General features: G+C 38.2%; 2 protein-coding genes and 1 non-coding gene across 4 annotated transcripts; 1 reads left to right on the plus strand and 2 right to left on the minus strand.

Annotated features, from left to right (window-relative positions):
* Positions 1–849: 849 nt before the first annotated feature.
* Positions 850–934, plus strand: TRNAM-CAU. The gene is given in 2 exon segments: positions 850–887; positions 899–934. It is a non-coding gene; the product is annotated as a tRNA-Met (tRNA).
* A 2,477-nt stretch (positions 935–3,411) lies between these two features.
* On the minus strand, positions 3,412–12,629 carry LOC122646143 (uncharacterized protein At5g41620-like). Its single transcript, XM_043839638.1, has 3 exons — positions 12,203–12,629; positions 10,355–10,480; positions 3,412–5,189 (listed from the first exon to the last, which is right to left on the minus strand). Exons 1-3 carry the CDS (start codon positions 12,539–12,541, stop codon positions 3,654–3,656), a joined length of 2,001 nt encoding a protein of 666 aa, XP_043695573.1. The 5' UTR covers positions 12,542–12,629; the 3' UTR covers positions 3,412–3,653.
* Positions 12,630–16,378: 3,749 nt separating this feature from the next.
* Positions 16,379–19,430, minus strand: LOC122665380 (F-box/kelch-repeat protein At3g61590-like). Of its 2 annotated transcripts, none has more exons than XM_043861731.1 (2): positions 19,104–19,430; positions 16,379–17,827 (listed from the first exon to the last, which is right to left on the minus strand). In XM_043861731.1, exon 2 carries the CDS (start codon positions 17,803–17,805, stop codon positions 16,597–16,599), a length of 1,209 nt encoding a protein of 402 aa, XP_043717666.1. In that variant the 5' UTR covers positions 17,806–17,827; positions 19,104–19,430; the 3' UTR covers positions 16,379–16,596. The 2 variants fall into 2 exon arrangements, with proteins under 2 accessions (XP_043717666.1, XP_043718160.1); XM_043862225.1 differs by lacking the exon at positions 19,104–19,430 and adding an exon at positions 18,378–18,643.
* Positions 19,431–27,037: the final 7,607 nt, after the last annotated feature.

Genomic DNA, 27,037 nt, shown 5'->3' on the forward strand with positions numbered 1-27,037 from the left:
ACAATACAATAATTTTTGCAGGGTGGGTAGGGAACCATGACTAATGCATTTGGAAGCTTCTTCTCACTCCCAATCCCATAAACAAGGGAGGCTGCTGGTTCATGAATACCCAGAGAGGGGGAGGGGGGGTGTGGTTGCTGCGCAGTCTCTAATAAAGGTTTGTATGACCGATTAGATGAGAACCCTTAGACTCCGCTCTGATCAATTTTATTGACATTGAAGTGTAGGAAGTCCCTCCATCTCTTTCAGGGTCTAAAAATTAGATCATTGAAAGGACTACTACGTATATAAGGGGGGCTGTAGGCTGATTAATAATCGATGTGAGACTAAACTCTCAACACTGGGGATGATCCAGATTAATCAAAGCCAATTTTTTTTTGTCTGTTTTTTAGAGAGGTTTTCGATGACATCAAAATGCAGTTTCTCATAAATATGCAATGAACTAATTTATCAAAAAAAAAAAAAAAAAAAAGAGATGGGAATCCATCAGACTTAAAATTGGATCAGATGCAGATAATCACTAATTGTGAGAATTTCATATTCATCAATAATACTAATGAAGCTTAGATTCTTGTAAGCAAGGAAAATTTATTCTTCATGTTTAAAATCTCACCCAATTATAATAATATCCAAAACCTATCTTATAATTAGAGATTTTTCTTTCACTAATTAACCCCCTAAACTGGAAGTGCTACTACACCTAGTAAGACACATCCTAAAATGAAAATGGTTTCTGTTTTTCTTATTTCAATAATAGTTAATGCAACCATTGTAAAACTAAAATTTAAGCACATGCTGATTTAGGTTTAAAATGTAGATAAATTAAAATTGGCCTACTTGGACATCAAAGGGGTGGTGGCGCAGTTGGCTAGCGCGTAGGTCTCATAGCTATAGAGTAATCCTGAGGTCGAGAGTTCGAGCCTCTCTCACCCCATCATTTTTTTATTATTTATTTAAAGGGCATCCATCCACATAGGCCCACATGGTTGAGAAGAGACTATTTTTTTTTGGAGATACTGGGAAACTTTTGAAGTGTAAGCTAGTGTAGGAGAATCTTCCACGTTACACCAATGGTGACGTGGAGAATGGCATCATCTACAAAGGGCCCGCATGGTCAAGGTAAGAGAGAGAAAAAAAAAAAATGTGAGATGGCAATAGTAGATTGGTATTGGGAGAAAACTTTTGAAGGAAGTGTAAGCTAGTGTGGAAGAATCTTCCACGTCATATCAATGGCAGTGTGGAGAATGGTCAGGGTAAGAGAGAGAAAACAATAAAAAAAGCCAATGTGAGATTGCGATGGTAGACTGATGAGAGACTTTTGAAGGAAATGTAAGCCAATGTGGGAGAGAATTTTCCATGCTACACCAATGGGGGTACAAAGAGTGGTATTATCCACAAGGCCCCACACGGTTAAGGTATGAGGAGAAATTTTTTTTAGGGGTATTAGGAAACTTTTGAAGTGTAAACTAGTGCGAGAGAGTCTTCCACACCACACCAATGGCAGCACAGAGAAATGAGAGAATAGGATCATCCACGTGGGGTACATATGGCCGGGGTGGGACGGAGAAAACAATAAAAACCCAAATTTGAGAAGGCTATAGATACTACATTGGCATTGTGAGAAACTTTTTCCCTATTCCTTATTCCTTGTGTCTCTATACTTTGAAGGATTCCAAATAAATGTTATAGAGTGTAATAGGCTCGATTGAATGCCACTAAAAACATTTTTTTACAAGCATTACAGAACAATTAAAAGGCACAAACAAGACACAAGGAATTCAGCTTTGGTCTTCCTGTCCTGAGATTAGAGAACAAGAATACGTTTTATATGGTTTCTGATATATTTATTCTTTTCCGTACTATGATTGTGAAGAAATTAATGGAAAAAAGAATGTTAGAAAGGCAAAGGATCACATTTGATGGTCTCTGCATTTTTCGTATTTTAAGACACCAATTCTCAGTAGAGCTTTTGAAGTGATCATCCAAAATACTAGCAAAACCTAATTATAAAATTCATCAATTCCCCACCCCAGGCCGGGTTTTAAAATTCAGGATCAGATCGGTTGCGCTGATCCTAATTCTGACCGATCCATACTAAGGGAATCTGTCCGGTTTCGGCCGATTCTGACTAACCCAGATCAAATTCTGATCAGAATCGGCTGGGACCAATCCAGATCTGTATCCTGATTTCGATTCCACAATTTAAAACCCTTATCACTCTGTACTTGTATATGTACATGGGCCAAGTCAAATTTAGCTCAACCCTGACCCATACCCAGCTTGAGATTTGGTGGTTGGGCCGAGCAATTAGCCCTAGGTTAGGCTTGTAATCTAGTCAAGACCTTAAGCTTCCACCCAGCTTATCCTTAAGACTGTAATCTAGTTAAGACCTCAAGCCCAAACACATCCAGTTAAATATTTGAGGCTTCAATTTTTTAGCCCATTTACACCCAATTTACAATCCAACAGCTACAGAATTTAGACTGAAAGAAGTAACCAACTCGCTTCATCAAAATATAACAAAAAAGAGAGAGCGAGAGCATGCACAATTGGAAACTAATATTTTTTTTTTTGGGTAAGCAAAAGAAATATAATAAAAGAGAGAATGGGAAACTAATCTTTTTTTTTTGGAGGGGGGGGGGGGTGGGATTGTAAGCAAAAGAAATATAATAAAAGAGAGACGGAACAATGGAGTAGAGCCCTTCAAGGCAGGTGATGAGCCACCCGGGCAGTTCTCTATCAAAAACTAGAGAGTTCACAGAAAGAAGAGCTCTCTGAGCTCTAGCATGAGCACATCCTTCATCATCTCTTAGGACTAAAGTCTATATTTACATGGTCAGAAAAGGGAAGAAGATATCTGATATATTTAACTAAAAATGTTCGTTCAAAACAATCCAGTAACCCACCTTCAAGAGATCCAAAATAGCATTCACAATCGAACCACAGTTGCTGCTTAAGTGGATCCTTTTAATGTTGTTTGATATAGTTAGCTGAATCCCATATAAGATTGCTAGTCCTTCAGCCATTGTACAGGATTGAGACTGCATTCGACTTCCTGCTGCACATAGGAAAGAGAGATTATTCTTAAGGATCAATGATGCCACACAGTAAAAACCTAAATGAGAAAGAAAAGCTCCATCAACGACGACGTGGCATAATTGTGGGGAGAGATGTTTGTGGGAGCAATTGTTATTGTGAGATTGTTTGTGGAGGTCTCCCTCTTTTTTAATTCCTGGATGGCTATCTTCAGAAAGCTCATATCTCCTTTCTTGATCATTTGAATTACAGTTTGAGGGATCTTTTTTCTTTTGGCAAGGAATCAAAATTCAGGGTTCACCATTCTATGCATAACTGCTATAAAATATGGGTAAGAGCAAGACTGTAAGAGTTGCAAAAAGTTGATGCGGCAAGTTATTAGAATCCCGTCAACTTAAAATCTTTTATGATCCCTATGTAACCATGTAATAACAATACAATTTTCATATACAGAGGTAATTCCCAAAATTACAGAAGTGGGGAAAAAGTATATGGCATACAATGGAAACACATCGCAACATTCTAATTTAGAGAGAAGTACCTCGGATGATGTGCACAAAAACCCACAGATTCTTGATCAGGATTGTTTGTCAGCTGAAATCATTGTTGCCATCAACCTACGAAGAACCTTTGGAAGATCTTAGGCGAGAACGCTGCCCCTCTAACCTTGCTTCGAGTAGTTTTGCTTTCAAAGTATTTTCCTTTGAGCCCCGTGTCCATTTTGATGAAGATTCAGATATGTCGAGGTCTGGGGAAGTGAATCTTGACACCCATTGTCGTACTGGGCTGGCATGACCCCTCCATGACGTGCGACTGCATAATTCTTCCTTGCAATTTTCAGGATGAACCTTACTACCTTCCTCAAAAGACTCGCTTCTAATTAAGTCATCAATCACGTGGTTTGAGTTTGATCCATGGTTCCCATCCCGTTTACTCTTTCTTTCATGGCTGCCCTCTTGTGTAACTGCATAGTTCTCGGACTTCTGAGAAATGCTTATTTCAACTGGGTTTACATCTTCTCCCACCTTCCCCTGCTCCTTATCCATAACCTGGGTCTTTCCATTACATGACATTGCCCTTGCAATTTGTTGTTCAAACTGCACTTGCAAGTTGGAGGGATTATGGCCCTTGATCCTTTCACGGGAGCCTGGCTTCTTCTTTGTAGGGCAAGACTTCATTTCTTCCAGTTTATCTTCTCCATCTTCTTCTAAATTAGACCTAGACCAATGATTGGTTTGCTTGTCCTTGACACACTTGTTCAGTTCAAAACAGTGAGAATCGTTGCCAAGAGTATCTTCTTCGTCTTCTGGATCATTTGGTGCACTAACAGCCTCATTCAAGTGGACAGACTCAAGAGAATGGTGACGCAAGTAGCTGTCGTGATCTTTAGCGAAGACATCATTGCTCCTAGAACTACCAGATCGCTTTGCTTGAAGGAAGGTCTCTATTTCAGAGCTTAACTTCTCCACTATCATGTTCTTTTCAGTGAGATCAGAACGAGCTTCTGCAAGCTTCATCTGCATCCGCTCATCAAGCCATGCCTCAGAAATATGAAGGATCATCAGGTCATGGTCATCCCCGCCACCATGATCCTTGTTAGATTTGTGTTTTATTGTCCGCACCTCCTGATCATAATCTCCTATTCCCCGAGCAAACTCATCACATAGGTTTTCCAACAAAGCCCTTGCTTTTCTCTCTCTTTCAAGTTCTTTCAGGGTCTTTGAGAAGGCAGACTTCATCTCCGACAGCTCTCGTGCTAACTTCCGATGCAGGCTTTCGGAGCGCTTTCTTAACTTCCTCTCATCTTCTAGTTCATCCCTGACAGACTGAACTGCAGCCTTGATGCGGCTTTGCTCCTTGCTCTTCCTGACCACTTTGTCCTCGGCAACTTGCTTCATCAAATCATCTATTTCTTGTCGGTCTGCTTGCTGTTCTTGCAGCAGCTCTTTGATCCGAGTTCGAGAATGACCCAGCTCAAATTTAAGTGCTTTCACCAATGCTATGTTGGACATATGCTGTTCTTCAAGGCTCCAAATCCGGTTCAATACTTTTAGTAATTCTGCAGATGTTTTAAGGCTATAACCCGTCTCCCCAAGCCTTCCCTTGAGTTCCAAAGAACTACTAGGAGTGACAGCAGGGTTATAAGCTGCCACCTGCAAAGAACAAAATGATATTTTGTAAAACTGAGATAAACAGGGTTAAATTACTTTGCATCTGGGCCGGTGGCATCAGACAGTACATGGCATGCATAAACTGGTTGGCACAACCAAATCACAAAGGACCAATCACACAACACTAAAATCCTTATGTTTCAGCTGTCAACGGCTAAAGCCATGACAATGACAATCCACATGAAGGCTTCCACGAATCAAAGCAGAGATTAGAAAAGAATAAACCGGGGAGAAACGCAAAGAGAAAAACAAGAGAGAGAACAGACAAATTGTACAACCCCACTGAAAGAAAACTCCTCTTGTCGTAGTATCTCTTTCTTATAATTTACCTCCCTCAAAATCACACACAGACCAAACTGCCTCACTGGCCCAATGGGTGGCTTGAAAGTTGAAACAATGACAAGGCCAACTCATAAAGACCGCAGAATCATTTCTCCCACAATTAGTAGTCCAAACAAAAGAGTTTCAAGAAAAAAAGGGAATCCAGAATCTAAAATCCATTTAGAACTGTCCAAAGCATATGAGAGGAAGTAGGAGTTGGTTTCTGAATAAAAACCCACCCAGAAAAACATGTCAGCTTTAAAGTAAAGCCACAGTATAACAGAAAAAAAGATGGAGAAGCAGTTAACAGATTCTTCAGTCACCTTAAAGGTAGACAAAAAATTTGGAATAATGCTTTGTCTACTAACCATCAGAATCTTTTCAAGCGGATACTAAGGCCACTCGGAACAGTTGCGAGTGCTCAAATAATCTTTCCTGGAAGGAACAAGCTTACAGAGAGTACTATGCAGAAAACCTCATGTGCACATGTACTTAATACTTTCCTGGCTGACAATATTTTACTTTCTTCTGAGCTTCTCCTCCCCTCACCTTCTTAACAGGAAATCGAGGCAGACATCATATATCAGGTTCCAAAGGAATTACGAAGCAATCATTCTTGAACTCTTGTGAGGCCCTTTAATAGTGGAAAAGAGGAATCCATCACACTGTCACTGCACTTTGATTATGAGTTTACACTTGAAAGAAGCAACTATGATCTCCGACAATGTTTTATGCTGCTGGTTCCACACGCGGATAAAGGAGGAGGGTTGGTGTGTCAGGTCGGCAGCTGGCATTATTATAACATTAGCCAAACCTTTTTGGATGGATCCTAGAGCTTGAAAGAAGCAACTCTGAACACCCCACACCCCACAATATATATATATATAAAACCGAGGTTCAAGGATTGGAATACTTAACTGTCATGCTCATATTTCCTTTATATTTATTGGATAGAGTCTGTTACAACCCCTTATCCCAAAAGCTCGAGCTGTTAAGGGTCAGAGCAACGTATATCAACACACAAAAACACCCCTGCATGTGCAGCCCCCCCCCCCTACACCCCACACACAAACACGGCTCTGCACATGACACCATCACATGGCACCAAAGAGGCACAATGTGTAGGGGCAGAGTAACACACAACACAAACTGATGTGATTCCAGGTTCTGAAACCCTTAAATTGGATTGCTTATGACCCCATCCAAACTCTAAATAACTCAAGGACCAATTGACAGAATTATAAACATTGTGAACAGTGTAGTTCTTTTTTTGGTAATAGAACAGAACCAAAACTCAATTGTAATGAAGTATCATGTATGAGGGTATTTCTGGAATTATAATAATGGAAATAAGAAAGGAACGAAGGGTATTTAAGTGAGACAGCAAATAGAATGGAAAATATGTAAATTCGGGGTTGCTTCTTCTTCAACCTCATGAAGGAAACAAAATCAAGCAATAAAACAGCAATAAGGAGTGTTCAATCTCTACCAAATTGACTTGTATCGACCCGAAATTTCAGGAGGAAGTCGATTTCTCAATGCTCTACTGAATCCAGCCCACAATCTGGTGAACCAGCAGCTGGAGATTTGTCTACAAAATTCTGAAACAGGTTCTCGCAGAACAATGGAACCAGGTTTGAAGTTCTGGTTAGAACTTTCAGTAGAGGTCAAATCTTGACTCGAAACTGTGTAGGCTGAGTCGTTTCTATTAGAGGGATGAGCCATTAAAATCTCAAACTGATCCGAAGGATATCAGGAGAGATCAATGTCAACAACTGGGAGTTGCAAGTACTGCCCACAACAGAGTACCAATAGCAGACACAAAGGAAGAGGAATAGTAAGAGAGGAAGAAGAAGAAATATAAAAAATAGAATAGAGATCAAACATGGAGGAGGAAAAAGAACTGGCTCAATCAAGGAGCGGAGAGAGAGAGAGAGCAGAGCAGAGTGAAAGAGCACATGGTTGCACACGCAGGTAAGCATAGACCAACTTCTTCATTCATTTCTCCAAAATCCAACCAAGAACCGTTGGGTACATGCTGTTGTTATATAGAAGCAAACTTGGAAGTCCTAATCCAATCCTAAAACTGAAACAAAATTTGACTCTAACTTAGACTCTATCTGCGACTCCATCAACAGGAATAAAAGAAAATTACAAAATAACTAAAACCCAACTTCCTACTACATCACAAACCCCTGCACTTACCAAGGATCAAGCACCTAACCACGAATTGTTATCCCCTCCAATTCGCTGCCCGCTTCAATTCCTCCAATTTCTAACATAGGAGCGGAAATGACCACCCTACCCCCTGTCCGAACACTGTCCAAGGTGGGGTAGGGTGGTCATTTCCGCTCCTATGTGAGGAATTGGAGCGGGCAGCGAATTGGAGGGGATAATTATTCCCCGACCACCTAGCTTTGATACCATATTACACCCGTTTATCCCAAAAGCTTGAGCTGTTAAGTAAGGGCCACAACAATGTATATCAACATAGAAGAACAAAGTCGACACTCTTTTTTATGAAAAATTCCAATAATTTGATTTTGTGAAAGGTAGGATGTATCGTTGCTCAGGATATTCCTTATGAACAGGAAACAGGATAAGAGCATCTTAACTGTGGTAACCCATAGATTCCTAGTTTGATACCATATTACAACCGTTTATCCCAAAAACTCAAGCTGTTAAGTAAGGGCCACAACAATGTATATCAACATAGAAGAACAAAGTTGACACTCCTTTTTAAGAAAAAATCCAATAATTTGATTTTGTGAAAGGTAGGATGTGTCGTTGCTCAGGATATTCCTTATGAACAGGAAATAGGATAAGAGCATCTTAACTGTGGTAACCCATAGATTCCTAGTTTGCTTGGTAGTTCAAAGACCCAAACAAGGACAAGTCAGTGAAGGGTCCCATATTATCACTTAGTGGAATGAACTCTCTCACATGCTAAATATATTGCCAGATTGTAAGACTAAGGATAGTAAAACAACCCTTTAATATATATTGCTAGGTTCGAAAACTCGGGTCTCGGAGCCATCTCGGCCCAGCAAAAAACCGAGTTGGAACGAGATCTCTCCGAGATCTCGGCGAGTTTGTGCATTTTTTTTTTTTCCTACTCAAAAGCCCATCTCGGTGGGTTTTAGACCTCTTTTGGGTCTGAAAATCGGTATACAGCCTATTTTAGGCCATTTAAACACAATGGCATTATTAGATTTTGCAAAAACAAAGTCCAAATAGGAGTTTCAGTTAGTGAGAAAGCAGGACAGACACTTACTTATTCTAGAAACCAGGACAGACACAGGACAAACAGTCTTATTTATGCCTAATATCATTTAAGTATTTGTATTACAAATACTTAAGATATTATTCATAAATAAACAAATACCCCCTATTTGAATCTAATAAAAATAGTTAAAAAATCAAATTCCAAAAGAAAAAAAAGTCAACCCCCCAGTTCAAGAACAAAAACTGGATTTTCGGCGGTAGGTGCAATTTTCAACTTTCTAATGCTGGGGTTTTTCTCAAATCTAAAAGTTCCATAAATCTTAATATGGTACAACATTGCTAAAAACCAAAAGTGCGGTAAAATATTCATTTGCTTTGATGTGTCCAAAAATATATTTTCATTCAGAGCGATTTTGACAGCATTCGCGCACACCGAATATATGGAATTTTTAGATTTGAGAAAAACCCGAGCATTAGAAAGTTGAAAATTGCACTTACCGCCGAAAATCCAGTTTTTGTTCTTGAACTGAGGGGTTGACTTTTTTTCCTTTTGGAATTTGATTTTTTAACTATTTTTATTGGATTCAAATGGGGGGGGTATTTGCTTATTTATGAATAATATCTTAAGTAAGAATACTTAAATGATATTAGGCATAAATAAGTGTCTGTCTTCTCTGACTTAGTTCCTGGCATAGATAGGTGTCTGTATACCAAGAATTTCCAGCAAGATCTCGAGATTTGACACTCGTATAAAGGACCTAGATGGGCATTTTCCTATGTCAAACCGAGATCTCGCTGAGATCTCGGAGAGATATTGACATTTTAAGTTTCGTAGGCCATCTCGACTCGGGAAATTGGAAAACCGAGAATCTCGGCGAGAACTCGGCTAGATCTCACAAGATTTCAGACGGACTATGGCCAGATTGCAAGCCAAGGATGGTAAAACAACTCTTTATCGATAAAGAACTCTCTTTTGTAGTTTCTATAACTTTCTTCTCCACCAACAATTAACATTTGAGTTTGTTAAGTTTTGTTTCTCTTATCCATGGTGAAGAGAGAATCTCTTCATCCCCAGGATCTGACCCTTTGATTGGACTATAGAAGGGTATTTCGGACTTCAACAATAGGGGATGGGAGTTAATGATGACATTTGCTCTTCCCAAAGTCCAATCCTACTGTCTATGGTAAAGAAAAACTAAACTCTGTTTATTAGGTTGAATCTACCTAGTCAATAACAAGCCCACCCCCCAAAAAAAGTTGGTAAAATCGGTTGTACCATAAATCCCATCCAGATTCAAAACCACCATCACCTACTAAAACCTCACTCATTGACTCTTGAAAAGGCGAGGGGGGAGAAGAATGCAATGGTTAAATCCATCTAATTCACCAGGGTAATATGACCTGTATCTCACTTTACACAAGGGTTTAATTGGACTCATCATAGTCAGGTTAGACTCTGTTGCAGCATGGTTTCAAATAGATATTATTGCTATTAGTACTATTACTATGATCATCACCATCTTTCATGATTTCTTTCGTCTCCTTCTTATTGGTTCTTTTGGAAGAAAAAAAGGAATGGGGGCTTATGAGAGGATGTTTACCTCCAATGAACTACTATAACTTGCAAGAGACATAGGCTGTCGAGCGCGACCATTCCTTTCAATTGATTGATGGTGCTGCATTAATGATGCTGCAACATGCCTCCTCAAACTACTAGCACTGTCCGGCTGTTATGGAAAAACAAAACAAAGATTACTTGTACTACATGTTCTAACTTGAAAAAGAAAGAGGGGGGAGGGGGGAATAATTGAGCATGCAAAATGTTCAACAGAAGAGACACCTCTTCAATGATGGACATAGCCTGGCCGAAAAACATACCAACCAGTGTGCAATTCCAATCTAGGTAGATACGGTTGGAACCAACCGAAGCCAAACCACAAAAACTAAATGATCAATTTATAGCTGAATCCAATTCCAAAGTCAACCCAAGCCCAATCAATCTCATTTAGTAAGCTCTAAACCCAAACTGAATTGGATCACGTTTACTTGAAGTTATACCTAGGATGAGAGTTGAAAATATGCCTCTTCACTCATGATAAGGGTACCGCTTATAAAATCTAGTAGTACATGGCTTCCACCCCACCCTACTTTCAGTGAAGGGACGCGATTTTCAGCTAAAGCCCAAACCAAAAGGTCTTGAAAAACCAGATCACCTTATTTATTTCAGGTTGAGCTCAGTTTATGTTTTGAAACCACTCAAAGACTTTTTTTTCCTATGGCGATAAAAAGCGTAACTTTTGGTAAAGCTGGTTACGGGGCTCTGGATGGCAGCCCAGCAAGTTAATGAACCTAATGACTGAACGGGTGCACTATGCCTACAATCAAGGATGTATCACTCATTGTGGATGTGAAAACTCAGGTCTGGTGTTATTATCATCCATTAGAATGAGATTTAATGCAATTATTAACAATTTCCTTTCTATGATGAATGAGAAACTGCAAAACATTTGACAGCAAAAGAGTTACAGAGGTTTGGCAACAAAAGGTTACCACCATTAAAATAAAATATCGCTTTTCCCTGGGCAAATGTGAATTTTCAAATTTTGAATTCCAAAGTTTTTATTTACTTACAAGCAAGGACATAAATCGCAACTACCATTGTTCACCAAGTTGATGCCATCCTGTACAATTCTACATAGTATGCTACTGAATTGGCAAAGGTTCAGAGAAAATACATCCAGTTATCAAGGTTGAGTACTTTACTGAGCCAAAGAATCATCATGCATGAAACAAACCCATAATTCCACATAAAATGAGAAGTTTTAATGGAAGTATAATTCAATTGAACATTTTTCTAATCATATTGGATCAAATGCAGGACCAGAAACCTAACTCAATGGATGTCACGTACTAAGGGGAATAATGAGTAAAGAAACAGTGTAAGAAAACGAATAGAATTTAACAAATAAGATGGTTAGAATTTGGGGCAAAAAATTGCCACGAAATGAAACACGAAACACACCCGGAAAATGTCCACATAACACAATCAGTAGAAATAAACTAAAATAAACCCTTGAAGGTAAAAGCAAATCATGAACTCCATATACCCAAAAATAAAAAAGGAGCAAAGAAAAGAACAACCGAGAAAACCAGGAATGCAAAGCGAATGATTTCAGGAGAGGAACCCAAAACTAAAATCCTACCATCAAACTCTATTTTTCTAAAAATTAGATAAACCCAAGAAATATTGAACCCCGAAAGAATGATTTGGAAGTTATAAACAATATATCTATTCAACAAAAAAAAAATAAAATTCAGGCCCTGCTGATGAACCCATCAAGCAGAAGAGCTGGAAGAAGTTGAAGAGAGAGACACATACACTGGATATAATTATATAAATACAATAGCAGGGGGAAGTGAGTAAAGGGAGGTGTACTCTAAGCCTCTACCTGTGCAGGGGGAGGACTATAAGAAGGATCGGCCAAATGGGTGGGAAGCTCAAGACCCTTGTCCTTGTGGTGACGAAGCCTGAGACCAGCCTTGTTCATTTTAGAAAGCGGCAGGTGCTGGAGTTCCCAGAGGTTGGCACCGAGCGTTCTAGCAGAGACGGTGGGGGGTACTGTGATAGGGTCTTTGATGGTGCTATCCGGCGCATACCCAAGTTTCCAGATGGGCACTGGAGTGCAAGTGCCCCCTCTTTTCCCTACCGAAATCCCGCGTTTTAACTTTATCCCCAGAAATTCCTGCTTTTCAGCTGCCCCATCTCTACCTTTTTCTTCCCTTTCCATCTCACTCCAAAGTTCAAACTTCAAACTCCTCCCTCTCTCTCCATATTCCTATAGTGGGTTGGTCTGTTTTACTGTTCTCTTCTCTTCTTTCTTCTTTCTTCTTTCTTCTATCTTCTTGCTTCTTGCTTCTTTCGATTGACTGAAAGCTTTCTTCTTTTTGTACATCTGCACGCGCACACGCGCACACATACACACACACACTCTCTCTCTCTCTCTCTCACATGCGTGTCACTGTTTGTTACAAAAAGTGGAGAACAACTATTATTAAAAAGTAGGAAGGAAAAATTTGAAGGTGATATGATGGTCTTAATGGAGATGATATGATGGTCTTAGCTTGGTATTGAAGTTCAGAATTAATCCTTAACTTAGCACAATTAACGGCTTTAACCCTGCCCTGCCTGGAGCCCTGGACAGGCGGACACGGGTGCCATAGGGCGGTTGGGCCTAATGGCCTATACCTCTACCTTTAACTCCTGCCGACCTGTCCAGGGCTCCACTACTGTGTGACTCTTCTTTGTTATGACCTGTGCCCAGTGCCCAGTGCCAACGGCCCTACTGTAGCAATCCCATATTCCCTCTGATCCGGCTCGGGAGAGCAACCCCAGGGGATATCCAAGGTTGGCTTGTGCTGCACATATTCCTAGGCATACGTGGAAGGATGTATATGGTTAACGGTTGGATGATCCTTGGACATAGTAGACTCCCTGGAGAGAAGCTTACCTCTGGGCTTTGGTTGGCTCTCCAGTTTTGAGTCTTAGAACACGAACAAATTTAGTGCACCAAACGATCAAAGTGGTCTCACGGACTCAATAGTAAGCTCTGCTCTCCCTATTTACTTGCTTAAATTATGCTTATGAGTTCTGAGTGAACTCAAATGATAAACATCTTGTGTTTAATGTTCAAAATCCTTGAGCAAAGAAGTGAAAAAACGCTTCAATCTACAAAAGCAACCCTATTGGATGCTGTCCTAATGAATATGGACATTTTGTTTGCACCATTAACTTCTCCATGTTTAGGCTCACATTCTATAGTTATGTAAGTCTTAGAGTAAGTCCAAGTTTGGATCTTCTGCAATGAGATTAATCAACCTAGACAGCAGAACCCAAGTTCCAGAATCTAAAGCAAAAGTAAAATGTGGACTAAAAACCTAAAAAAGAAGGATTACAACCATTTTGTCCAGAATAAAATATTAATTACAGAACAAGAAACAAAAAAGTAAAAAAAAGGGTAAAGATCTCTGAACTGTTTCGTTTGACCCAGAGGCATGTCGTGGACAAGATTATCTAAGCAATAAGATAAGGGTCCTATCTCATCAAACCAAAAAAAGATAAGGATACTAAAAACTGCAGTGTTTGGTTATCTTTCTTATTACAAATAATAATAATAATGGGACCCATGAAGATCCAGAACAAAGCTTTGGTCGCTCGAGATTTCTGTCCATGACCCTTTTCTTGGGGGAAATCCTAGGATTTTAATATCCAGCTTGCCTTTTAAGTAAATAGTTAATTTAGATTCTGTACTACTTCAAATCTCTTTATGGACATCTCTCTTCGCTTGCATTGGGGTCCAGAAGATGAACAATAGACCGACTCTGACAATTTCTCAGCAATCTGAAAATTCTGAATGTCGAACTCTGAATGAGGTTTGGTTGTTGAGACAGTAAGGCCCACGAGAAATATCTTAGGGGCCACTACTCGCAATCTTCCAATTGGTTTAGTCCTACACCAACTGATGCTGAGGCTGCCTTAACTCTTGATGCTGTGATTGTCTTTTGTCTCTCTGGTGTGCACCTAATTCCTAATTTCCTACCCATAACCTCTTACATCCCAATTCCACCCCCCCACCTACCCACACGAATTAGGTGAATCAGGTGATTCGATTAAAAAAAAGTGTACCCAATGCAAAAGTCTCCTATCACTGCAGGATCTGAGGAGGGTCATAACGTACGCAGCCTTACCTTTACTTTCGTAGAGAAACTATTTCCAGACTTGAACTCATGACCACTTGAAATCGAACTAGGTGACCTGAAGAGAAAAAATAAAGGGGTATTTACAACCCATGAAAAATTCTATAGATAAAAAGATAATATATATTAAAATGAGAAAAAATAAAAGGGGAGAGGAGGAAGAAAATCAAAAAAGACCCTCATCACAGATAAGTAACATCTAACAATTTCAGGAGTAAGCTGTTCAAAAAGTAAGGACTATCTTGCCAATGTTAGAGAGCAACTTAGCCAAGTGTGTGAGACGACTAAGGAGCTTGTGAATGTGCTCTAACAACCAACATACCATCCAAGGGGCTCTCTTGACATTGTCGATATACTCAACAGAACACTTGGAATCAGATTGAATGATGATTCTTTGATAACCCAACCTTTATAGCTTCCTTAGTCCAGCTATGATAGCCTAAAGCTCATGGATAATGACTGAAGGAGGAGGAACAAACCAGTTACGGCAAAGATGACTGCATCACTAGTTTCTCGAGTCAAACACCCAAAGCCAGTTCTCTGTTGATCTAAAGAATCATCACAGTTAACTGCCAGGAAGTAACCAGGTGGGGGAACCCAAGAGCACCATTGTTGGGAGGGTGTTCTGAACAAAGGAGAAATTCCCAAACAGTTAGCAAAAACTGCGAGAACGTGGAGTATCATGAGAAAATCTGGGCCGAGACCTTTTTCTTTCTCTAATGCACTCAAGTATTTGTGCAAAGGGAAAACCACTCATCTACTCAAAACACAAGGGGTAAGTGGAGCTAAGTTGATACTTGCGTTTGAAACTCAATGGCAGTGGTCAGCTTATTTGAAACTAACTTTATTATATATTTAAAAGGAAAAGGGAGAGAAAAATGAGATTGATTTCAAGATATACTGAGATCTTACACGCCAAGTTAATGATAAAGAACAGAAAATGTATTTTGATGGGTGTCAATTAATCATACAAGAAAAAGACTCACGTAATTACTGAAGAGAGAGGGAGAAAAAAAGGCATTGATGATGGCATCCCTGTCCTTTTCCTCAAAAAGGAATTATTCTCCAAGAAAAATACACTCTTGTGGGCTTATGGCCCCTAGCCTCTTCCTTCCTCGGCCGACTGCTAGTCTGCTATCAAGACAAAGCTTCTTTTTTCCTATTCTGTATTCAGTTTTACCTACCAGAAGCAGAGAACGACAGCAGATACACCAAGATGGCATTGTAAGAATGCCACTTCATGCAGCAAGTCTCAGCAAAAAATAAAATTGAAATTGTATTAATTGCATTTCGCACCCACATCCATAAAGAGGAGAATTTTAAAAGGGCTTAAACATTCCACCAGGATATGGAATACAGAAAAGTTAATGCCCATCACCGTCTACCATATTGAGGAAGAGAACCACCCATTTTTAGATCTTCCCCTGTGGTAAGGACTCTCCTACAGTGAAAACCCACAAAGCTAAAATATACCTGCATGACATGAAAGGCAAAACGATGCATTGGGCCAATATATATCTCAACTACAAACCCTCTCCAGCCCAATCCACCCACCATGAGAGAGAGAGAGAAAAGATATTTCAAAGAATATTTGCAGCACCAAGCCACATAAAAAGAATGCTTGCTCTATAGTGCCCTACTCGGGAAAAGGAAAAGAGAGGGTGGGGGGGACCTATGAGATGAACCCCAACACAATAATAAACTTCAATTCAGAAAGGCCACTGGAAAAAGAAAGAAAAAAAATAGAAGAGAGGAAGGGTAGGGGAGCAGCAAAAGCCTATCCCAGCATGATATTAAGCAAAAGATGCAGCATCAAAATATTCAGTGATTTTCTTTTTCAGAGAGTGGCGGCAAAAAGAAGGCCATACCACTTGTACAAGGCTTCAAACTTTCAACTTGTAACTCTTCTGACGATATCTCCAAAAGCAAAGAATACAATTCACATTTCATGAGAGACATGAATAAGCCACAGCCTTGTCCACTACATTTTCTATAGAATTTTCCACTGACTTCAATTCCAAAATTACTTAAAATAAGGGAGCAGCATTAAATTATCAATTACCATGAAGAAGAAAGAACATGCCCACAATTAGGGAGCAACTTCGAGCCTAGGTTCGAAACAAAAACCAGTGAAGAGCTGAAGTGGGAATCTCTTTGTCACAGGGCACTTCTGTGACCACTTCCATTGCTTCTGGTTCATATCAAACACAAGAAGTGCCGGAGCTCCATAACTCTGTATGTATATGAGATCATCAGTTCCACCGCTGGCAAATACATCATCAAACTCACCAAATCCTTGGAAGAACTTGTGGGGCATCCTTGAAACTTCTTGCCACTCTTCCCCATTGAGAATCCAAATTCCAATCCCCTTTATTATGTCCGGTCTGTCTAGTTTCCCAATCCCACCCACCATCACCAACTTATCCTTAAGGTTCATCAGACGACCACATGTCAGAGAGTAAGGGACAGGAATATGCATCAGCTTACCATGGGAAGATCGGCTAGAAAGATCATGCATAATCAAGCCATGGCGATCATGCCAACCCATGCCACCTCTAGTAGAGTAACTCAAGAAGTACAAAACCCCATCACAAATCACGCTCTCATCTCCTCCTCTCCACCCTGTCAACTGCTCTGTCGCAGAAGTCATCCATGTCATTGTTTCTGATCTGTAGACATCAACTGAGAGATCCCACTGGAGGAAATTGCCAGGAACTTGCTTAGATTTTGCAATGGTAACAATGTAACTGTTAGATATCCTATCAACTGAGATTGCAAGAGCACTGTAGTCAGAGTATTTCAAACCCGGAGGCTCATCAAGCGACTTATATTCTTTGGTAATAGGGTTGCAGACAAATAGCTGGCTTCTACTATCATTGTCCATGAAGCAGACCAAACCACAGGAGGAAGCAATAAACCAGTTAGATGTCTCAATGCGGGGGAGCTCCAAACTGTACCATTTCCGTAGGATGGGATCATAAGCATACCCAGTCGGTTCATCAGAGCTGGTAAACATAAAGTACCAAGGTTTCTGGGACAAAACACTTAAACTTCTGGAATTTACAAGCTCATACCAACGTTTACATACAGAACCTGCTCTAAAGATGCTTACAATAGGGAGATAGGCAAAAATTCTTTCCAGTAAGTCATCAGGAAGAATGAAATCTATGGGAACCAGTGTGTTTAAATTACTGCCTTCATCACTGATTTCAGGGAGTATCTCAAACTTTGAAATATATGTAAACTCTCGCCCAATGTCATCAAAGCGGTTGGTGATCCATGATGTTTCCTCCTCCATGATCAACAAAAGTGTTGATACCCTAAACAAAGGGAAGGACAAAAAAAAAGAAGGTAAACAAACCACCAATAATTACAAAACAAGTTTTCTTAAATTGTAAATCCAAGCCACAATCATTACACTGAAATCATAACACCTTGAAGACAGAACCTCCTCAATACACATATCAACTAAAGGTAGGCCTGGATGAAAAAGAACAGCAAAAAAGCTTAAGTAATTGGGGGAAAGAACACCATTAAGAGACTTCACAAAATTTTCCCTTCTTTGGAATTCTGAACAAAATAACCTTTAAACACAATCTCAACTAAACTGATTCGTGAGGCTTACTGTCATTGATGAACTTAAAGAAACTACACCCAGGGTAGTTGGGGTAAGGCTTAGTCCGGTTGAGTTGAGATACAATAGTGGGATAACAAGAAAACTACCAACCAAACAACTCCTCTCCCCCCCCCCCCCCCCCCCCCCCCCCCCCCCCCTCCCTTTTGTTTCCAAAAGAAAAATCATATATACAAATTTAACATTAAAAAATGTGTAATTTCAACGCTAGTAAGTGAATATTAAACCCATTTCACCTGCAAACGATTCATGTTATGCTAATCTGGGAATTCTGTCAAGAAAAAGATACCCACATAAAGAAAAAATTCGAGAATCCACGAGAAGATTTCAGAACCTAAAATACCGAAAAGTAAAATAGAAGCTAGGTAGCAAACCAGAATCTCCAGCTATTACGAGATGAAAAATGTGCCTGAGAAGAAACATAAGAACCTTCATCTAAGAAAAAAGGAAGTACAGTAGACAATCGGATTTATCTGGTTAAATTCCCACCAGTAAAGAAGAAAGAATCAAACTCAAACGATTGAACCCATACCATAAGACCGAATCTACACTCAATAAACTTTCCATAGTCAAAGAACTTTGAAGAAGGGGGAAAAATCAAACTCAAACGATTGAACCCATATCATAAGACGATGGGAAAGACCAGCAAACATTAAGCAAGAGAGACAGAGAGACATTTTAATTTTTATCCAACCTTCGACTACAAGGAGCACTCTTCCATTATCATGATTCATGACATCGAACAAACCCTAAATGCGATCCTCAAAGAAAAATGTTAGGTAAGGCAGTGGAAAACGGAAACCCATCTATAAAACATTGGTGAAAACACCCACGACATCATAAAAAAAACAACAACGAACAATGAAAATAGAAGAATGAAAAACAGATCAATCAAGGGAACAAAAATAATTCAACGACAAACTAAAAATAACCCAATAGGGGGAAAGTGATGATGAACCCACCTTACCGGAAACAGAACTATGTTGTGTTCTTCCAACAATCTTTTCTTTGGTTATTTATCAACAACCTCCAGATTTAGCAGAGAAGATGAATGATAAATAGGAAGGATTAAAAAGAACCCAATGAACGTTTTCTGAAAAATGTCAAGAACATAGAAGGAAATGAGATGGGTAACACTGTTTTTATCCTTAAATTGGTGGACTCAGCATAGAAAAAGCCATAGCGATCCATTAACTTAGGCTTTCTTAAAGGACGAGTTGAAATATATGGCCTTTATTCCGAGGAAACAAAACGACAGGTTAGGCCTAAGAACGGAAGCAGCTTTTATAGGGTTGTTAAGAGAGAGATAAGGTTTGGGTTTGGGTTTGGGTTTGGGTTCGGATTTGTTATTGTGTTAATTAGATGAAGTTTAGAGACAAAAAAAAAAAAAAAAGACTCTTGGACAAGCTTTCCATGGAGGTGGTAGTGTGTTCCTCACTTTTGCTTTTTTTAGTGATAGACCCATTGGGTTTTTACTTTAGCCGCACTCAAATGGGAAGGAAATATTCGTACCCAAAAAAAAAAAAAAAATGGGAAGGAAATATAATACTCTCTTGTTCTTCCTAGTACTCATGATTTTAAGTATCGGTGTCATATCGTTTGATATCGGTTTTGCTAGTCATCGATATCAATATCGTGTCTATATGGTAGCACGGTATGGACAAAGAGTAAAATGGTCAAAAAACTTATTTTTTAAGAAAATTTAAAGGTAATTTTGTTCGACACATCCGATCTAGGCCGCTACCATATCGGTATCATATCAATTTTGTGTGTTGCCAATACCCGTTTCGATACCGTGCATGAAAACCATGCTAATACTACTTACTACTCATACTCATGACTCATGGGTCATAATCTTGGTATCGGGATTGGATTGGGTTGGATTTGGATCGTTGAAACTCGGGTCAAATATGATACTTTTGTCTCTATCTTTGTTAAAAAAAACTAATTTTTTTACCTCCCTTGTCTATCGGATTGGTCTAGATCGATATTGATCTGATCCGATCCGACCAAAATCGATCAATCCGATCTAAAATTAAGAACCATGCTCACACCAACCGATCCGATACATTGATCATGAACCGATATTAATGTTGATACCATGCACTAAAACCCTGTCATCAGCATATTTCTGCTACCTTCATTTATCTTTTCTTCTTTCATAAGCCCTTTTTTTTTTTTTTGGTTTTAATTGCTTTGCTTTTTTGGATTCTTTTCTTCCTGACTCCCTCCACCCTTTCTCTCTCATCCTTCCTGTTAGGGTTGGGTTCCCCCCTTACTCTTCTCTTTTTGAATTTTGTAGCAAGACTTTTAGGAAGTCAGACCTCCTTCAGAAGTTTTTCTTCCATTATAAGCTTGTCTTTCTGTTTCTCTTTCCTAAAGTGGACTCCTTTTCATGTTACTAGAAGAGGCCCCTCTATCCTAACTCGTTTCTCATTTCGTAAAAGGTCCATGTGAAACTAGGGGTGTAAATAAATAATCAAAATTGGTTTTTGTATCCATTTAGCACTATCCGAATTCGTTCGAAAACTAAACAGATGCGGATACGGATAGGCTATAGCTATCCGAAAAATTATATTTACATGTAAACGGATAAAATATTCGATCCGTATCCATGTTCGTATCCGTTTAGCACTATCCGAATCCATCCGAAAACTAATCGAATGCGGATGCAGATATAACACTATCCAAGCCGAATCTGATCCGTTTACATCCCTATGTGAATCCCATGATTTTAGTATATGATATCGAAACAGGATTGGGTATCGATCAACTCAGAAACGGATATGGTATTGGATCAGTGTTGGTACAGATTGATCGTATCGAAAAAACCTCCCTTGATTCTTCTTTAAAAATGGGGTATTTGATCATTTTACCCAACCCAGCCGTTGGCTGCACGCTGGTGCCCCTCCACCCGGGAGAGGATCCAAGTCCTCCCCCCCCCCCCCCCAAAAAAGCCCCAAGAAAGAGAGAGAGAGAGAGAGAGATATTTTGCTTGAGGAAGAAGTTGGCCCCAACTGATAGCTTCAAGTCTTCTAAAGGAATCTGATAACTCTAACAATTAGGTGGATGGATAGGGATCCTTCTAAATTGATTAGATGTTAAATTTCATCCCCATTCATAATAGGATGGCCACCATGGCAGGAAACTTTTTTCAAACTATTTAGGACCAAGTTTAAGGTGAAGGAAGACTTTCTCCCATTTTGATAAATTAGAATTCAAAATTTTCCTAAGTAATTTCTTTGTTTGACTTAGAAACCATTTTTTTCCCCATATGATGATGCATTCGACCCGAAACATATCAACATAAACTGATATGATCACAACATGTCAACTAAGTATGATTGCGGGCGAACGACCATGTGGTACACATAGCAATTGTGTGGACAAGTTCTTCTATTTATAGTTTACAAAACTCTGTAAATTTTATATTTGGGAGTGTCAAATGAAACCTCTATAGGTGATTAGGTGTATTTAGAACGGACACCTTTTTCTATTTTCAAAAGTTCTTTAAGATAGGGGTATAAAAGGTATTCAAAAATAATTTGAAAAGTATATATCATTATGGCATTATCAAAAAGTGTAATTGTAATGCATATTTTCAAGTAGACATGTGAAATGAAGGATCTTTAGCCTCTCAATTTGCCTGCCTCTCAATTTCCTCAATTCCATCTAATAGAGGCTAGAAATGACCACCTTAACCCCCTGCTCGAACACACTGCCCAAGATGGGGTCCACCTTCCTCTATTAGAGGGAATTGAGAAAATTGACGGGCAAGCAAATTGAGGTGATATTTTTCCGTGAAATGACACTATTACCTTTATTGAAACAAATTATGTATCATAATGAACAGGCAAAAAAGTAAAGTTACAAATTATTTGACATCTTAAGGGGTGTCAATAAGAAGATCCTTTTACATTTATGTGTTAAAAGATCTTTTTTATGGCCTTCCTCAATATTCCAACTAGTTGTGCCGATAGACTGTGAAAAGGGAATGTGCCATTTCTGACAATTGGATATATAGGGAATGGTCGAATGTTATATTTAAAGACAAATTCAAACACATAACCTTCATAGATTGGCATTTTTCCTTGTATTTTTAATTATAATACTTTTTTTTAGTCATTTTCCATTATTTTTAATTTTTATTGGATTTTTTAAGCTTCATTTTACCACTTGGCCATTTCTATTTGAACTAAAATTTTATGTATGAGTAGGCGATGTTGGAGCCTAACCGATGTTTTATGAATTAACAATGCAATAGAACAACAATTAGCAAAAGAAAAACAAAAAAGAGCTTACACACAAACACGCACAGAACACAATGATTTATGTGGTTCACCCTTGATGGGCTTATGAGAAAACCCATATATATAGTGTTGTTATGTGTTACAATACAGAGAAACCCTAATCCCCAAAAATACGAATCACCCCCAATTTACATGACTCCCAAAAATTTATGAGTGAGACCATTGAAAAATAAAAAAGAATCAACAGTACTTCTTAAATTAAACTGAGACCAGACTTTACCAATAACACGATGTTCAAAATTTTAACTACGTCAAATTAAAAATATTTAGATAATTCAAAAAGACCTTTCCATGTGGGTTATCCAAGAAACAGTTCCCTATGCATTTGCTTGATAAAAAAACAGTCGATTTCATATAAGATTTCTTTGATTGTGAGGGTACCCTCTAATGAGGATTTGAATGAATGTAGAATTTTTACCTAAAAAAAAAAAGAAAAAAGAATGAACGTAGAATTGTTGTGGGAATGGAATGGATTCATTCCACTAGATGTGGGGTATGGCTAAGGTGAATCTAGTCTCATCTAACATGATTTAGAAGTGACTTCTCATCCAATCACACCCTCATTGAATGCAATATTGGAATAAAAGTCTTAGAACAATTATGATTATCTTTCCTTGTTTTCTTTCTATTTGTAAAGTGGTTGGCTAGATTTTTATTAATCAGGCAAAGCTATCAATTTGAATTGGCAATAAGCCCCAAGGGCAACAGCCTCTGTTGGGTATTAACCATCTAAGTTCTACAAAATCAGTTAAAGAATGAAATAACTAAAACTTATAGAGTAAATTACACTACGATCCATGAGAGAATGAGACTTTCGTCATGTGCTGTATTTAAATATGAGAAGGATTAATTTTTCACTCTTCCATGAATCATGTCAGCATGAGAGATAGAAACTTATAATTAAAAATAAAAGATTAAGTCATAAAACTCGGCTTGAAACTATATTGGAAAATTTCTATCTAGTTAAATGAGATGTTTTCTTGACTTAGAAAAAACCAAAATGATTAGATCTAGAGGAAGAATAAGGATTCCAAATTGACAATTTGTATTTATTTTATGGCAATAAAATGAAATTAAAAGAAAAGGGACATAACATAAATATGTGTTATGTTAAGAAATCGTCGTATGGTCCTTCGGGTGCTGTAACCTGCAAAAGGACGTCAGGGAAAAGGGAGACCGGTGTAGTTCCGACCTAGGACTCTCCGATGCCTAAATTGGATTTCTCTGAGTAACAGATAAATTGTTGGAATTCAAGATGGATTAATGAGATAGAATACCTAGATATTTATAGCTGGGTATGGCGGTGGAGAGTCTAGGTAATTGGTGATAGTCTTCTTGGTAGTAGAGTCCATCACCTAGTAGATCATCTCCTCTTGGGAGGTAGAGTCCGGATAGGAAAGGTGTTTCCTAGCAGATGGACATGTGCTTTCCTCGCGTATTGGATAAGATCCTTGAGGGTCGTACGTAGATAAGGTTCATCTCCTTTGGGATAGATCCCTTTACTAGTAGGATGACGTTGATCTGGGTGGTGATGCCCTTGCCGATTTGTGTAGTGTCCTAGCTTGGTCCTTGAGTGACCTATTGGGTCTCTTCCTCTTGAGTCTGGCGGATGAGTCTTGAGGTAGCCGAGTCTGGGTCGTCCTCTCTTCATGCCATGCTATGTGGCAGATCGGGGTTGGTCCCGAGTATTTATGGTTTATCAGTATGTATTGATTCTAACAAAAAAAAAAAACTTTTAAAATAGTCTGAAAGAACCCCGGCCTACCCATTTCTTTTATGGGTATACAGGATGAGTTTGGATCTCGTTCCCCGTTCCCACATGGGGACAAATCCAGACCCTCCATTGGTATGGGTTTGAAATGTCAGAGGTGAGTCCCACATCCCATGGAGGATGTGATATATGTCCTTCCTGTCCCCATGTGGGGATGGGATCTAGATTCACACTGAAACCCATGAGAATCATGAAGTCATTTTCATGTGGACAGCCCCAAAAGACAAAGCATAATTGAACCAAGGACCTCTCCTTCCTTAGGCATGATCCCTTGCCTAACACCCCATACGTACCCAAGAGTCCAATTGAGGGAAGGGAAAATAGGAACAGAAGATATCCTTTTAGGATATCCGTTTGTCTCCATAGTTCATACTTAAAGATTCAAATATTCAACTAAGTCATTACATATATAATATAATCTTATAAGGTATGTGAGTATGTGTTTCCTCCACTAATCACTAATGTGGACACTTAGATTTAGAAATTAAGTTAAACAATCACCACTAATCTCTTTGAAGTTCAAAATTAAACTGGCTTTGAACTTCCACGTAAGAATTTGATGTCCCTTTTTGACCTTTGAATAAAGAATTAAGTAAAATGGAGATTAGTGGCCTCACCACTATGGCAACTCTTTCCAGCCACTTAGCCTTTTTTTTTTTTTTTCCATCCATTCTCATTGGTATCATTGGATTGCATTAGGGAGAGATAATTTTGACTCGTCAATAAGAATCTATTCGAATAGTCATATCACTAGTGAGGAAGAGATTTCTCTTTAATACACCCATAACTAATCCCATTTTCAACCGTGTTTTGTGAATCAAATTAAAACTCAAAGTAGAAGAAAACAAAGAACTTTAGAAATTAGGAGAGAGGACAAAAGTATAAGGGGCTTTACGATTCTCTATTCTGCTTTGTATTTGATGGAAGGTGCCACCTTTGTTTTGTTCCATTTTGATTCAAATCGAACGATTCACCCGATCCGATTCCAATTATTAAAACCCATAGGCACTAATCGCTAATTGTATGCACGTGCATCAGCTAACCCATAAATCTATCTAACTCTAAAAAGTGGATGATAATGTGAAGGAAGATGATGTTTATCTTTTATTTATTAACACTCTTAAAGTAACCTTAGATTATTTGTAGTTGTTGTCATCAAAAAAAAAAAGAAAAAGATTATTTGTAGTTGTTATATGGTTTCCAACTTTCATAATTAAAAGTTGTTGAAATCTTTGGTGGGTCACATTTGCATCCTCTCCCCTTTTCCCTTGTGGGTTTAATAAGAGTTGATACATCAACAACCACCCACCTTTTGTTTTCATTTTTAATGATGTTTATAATTTTTAAATGAGATCATGAATACTAATTAGTAATTAGTTGTACTTAAATATATCACTACATCCATATTCCTTATTGTAAGAGAAATATGTTTCCTCCATTGCCCATGCTAAAATATGTTCTGATATTTAACACGTGATAAAGTCTGATTTGAGAAGAATTTGACACGAGTGGAGAGTTACATGGATGACATAGTGATCCAAACAAACTATTTCATGACATATATATTATATAACATAAGCTATTTGGTCGAAAATCTTTGTTTTATTGGTCATCACAAATGAGAAACTTTTTTCAAAAAAAAAAAAAATAAAATAAAATAATAATAATAATAATAATAATGAGAGGACTCGTACGTAACACATGATTCATGTCCATGGTCACTTGACTCACTCTATGGACAACGAGTCGCCTATAGACCATGTTTGTTTGGTAGAAAATAAGAGTGAATATTTTGCTTTTCAAGTTGATTAGTTGGTTGTTTATCAAAAGAAAAGAAAGAATATTCTTCTTTTAAATTTAAAATCACTTTGTGAAATGGCAGAATTTTTTTTTTCTCACAAAGGTTCTTTCCAAATTTGTAAATGGACAAAGATTTCCTCCACCCATAGCCGACAGTTCACCCACCATCTTAATAGTGGCTGTTTAATGTTGATTCATATTCTAATATAAGTCAAGGAGGCCATCATTGTATATGCAAATTAATTAAATTAGTAGAGGTATTTGAGAAGATTTCACGGACCAAATTTTTACAACAAAACAAAACAAAAAAAAAAAAAAAAAAAAGAGAAGAAGTGGGTTGGAGGGGACTGTGGCAGATGAGAGGATGGGATTAGAGGTAATTTTGAAATATCAAGGGAGATACAGAGATGAAAGTTTGGTTTTTTTGAGAGAATAATAAAAGAAACTTTGAGTAGGAGAATTTGAGTACCTATAGGAAAGTAATAGAAATATTCCCTAATATTATCTTAATCTTTAAACCAATTGGATCTCCCTTTTCCCCATATTTTTGCTAAATATTATATGACAAACCATGCATGTTAATGAAATTTATATTTATTAAGCATTAGAAATTTAGAATAAAAGAAAATCAAGTTAATGTTTTTTTTTTTTTATCTTCTTAGTTTGAGGTAAGTTGGTACAATTATTGTTTTGTGAAGGAAGGTTTCATGTTCAGTTCTCTAGGTACAGCTTCATAGTGGTCCTCCAACACTCCCTCAACATAGACACAAAAATAAATTGTATCCCTAGTAGCAGTAAGGATCTATATTTTAAAAACATTATAGCATTTGACTTGTATATTCATGATACAAAAAGGATGAATTTAAAAAATTTATATAAACCTAAAAAACTTTTAGGTATTGACTATTCATCCATCCTAGTTGAAATCAAATGAAACATAGTACTGATATATATATATATTGATGTTTTTTCATATATACAAATAAATTTTTTATACTCTTTATATATAAAAATT

This window comes from Telopea speciosissima, chromosome 1, assembly GCF_018873765.1.
Source record: "Telopea speciosissima isolate NSW1024214 ecotype Mountain lineage chromosome 1, Tspe_v1, whole genome shotgun sequence".
NCBI lineage: Eukaryota > Viridiplantae > Streptophyta > Magnoliopsida > Proteales > Proteaceae > Telopea > Telopea speciosissima.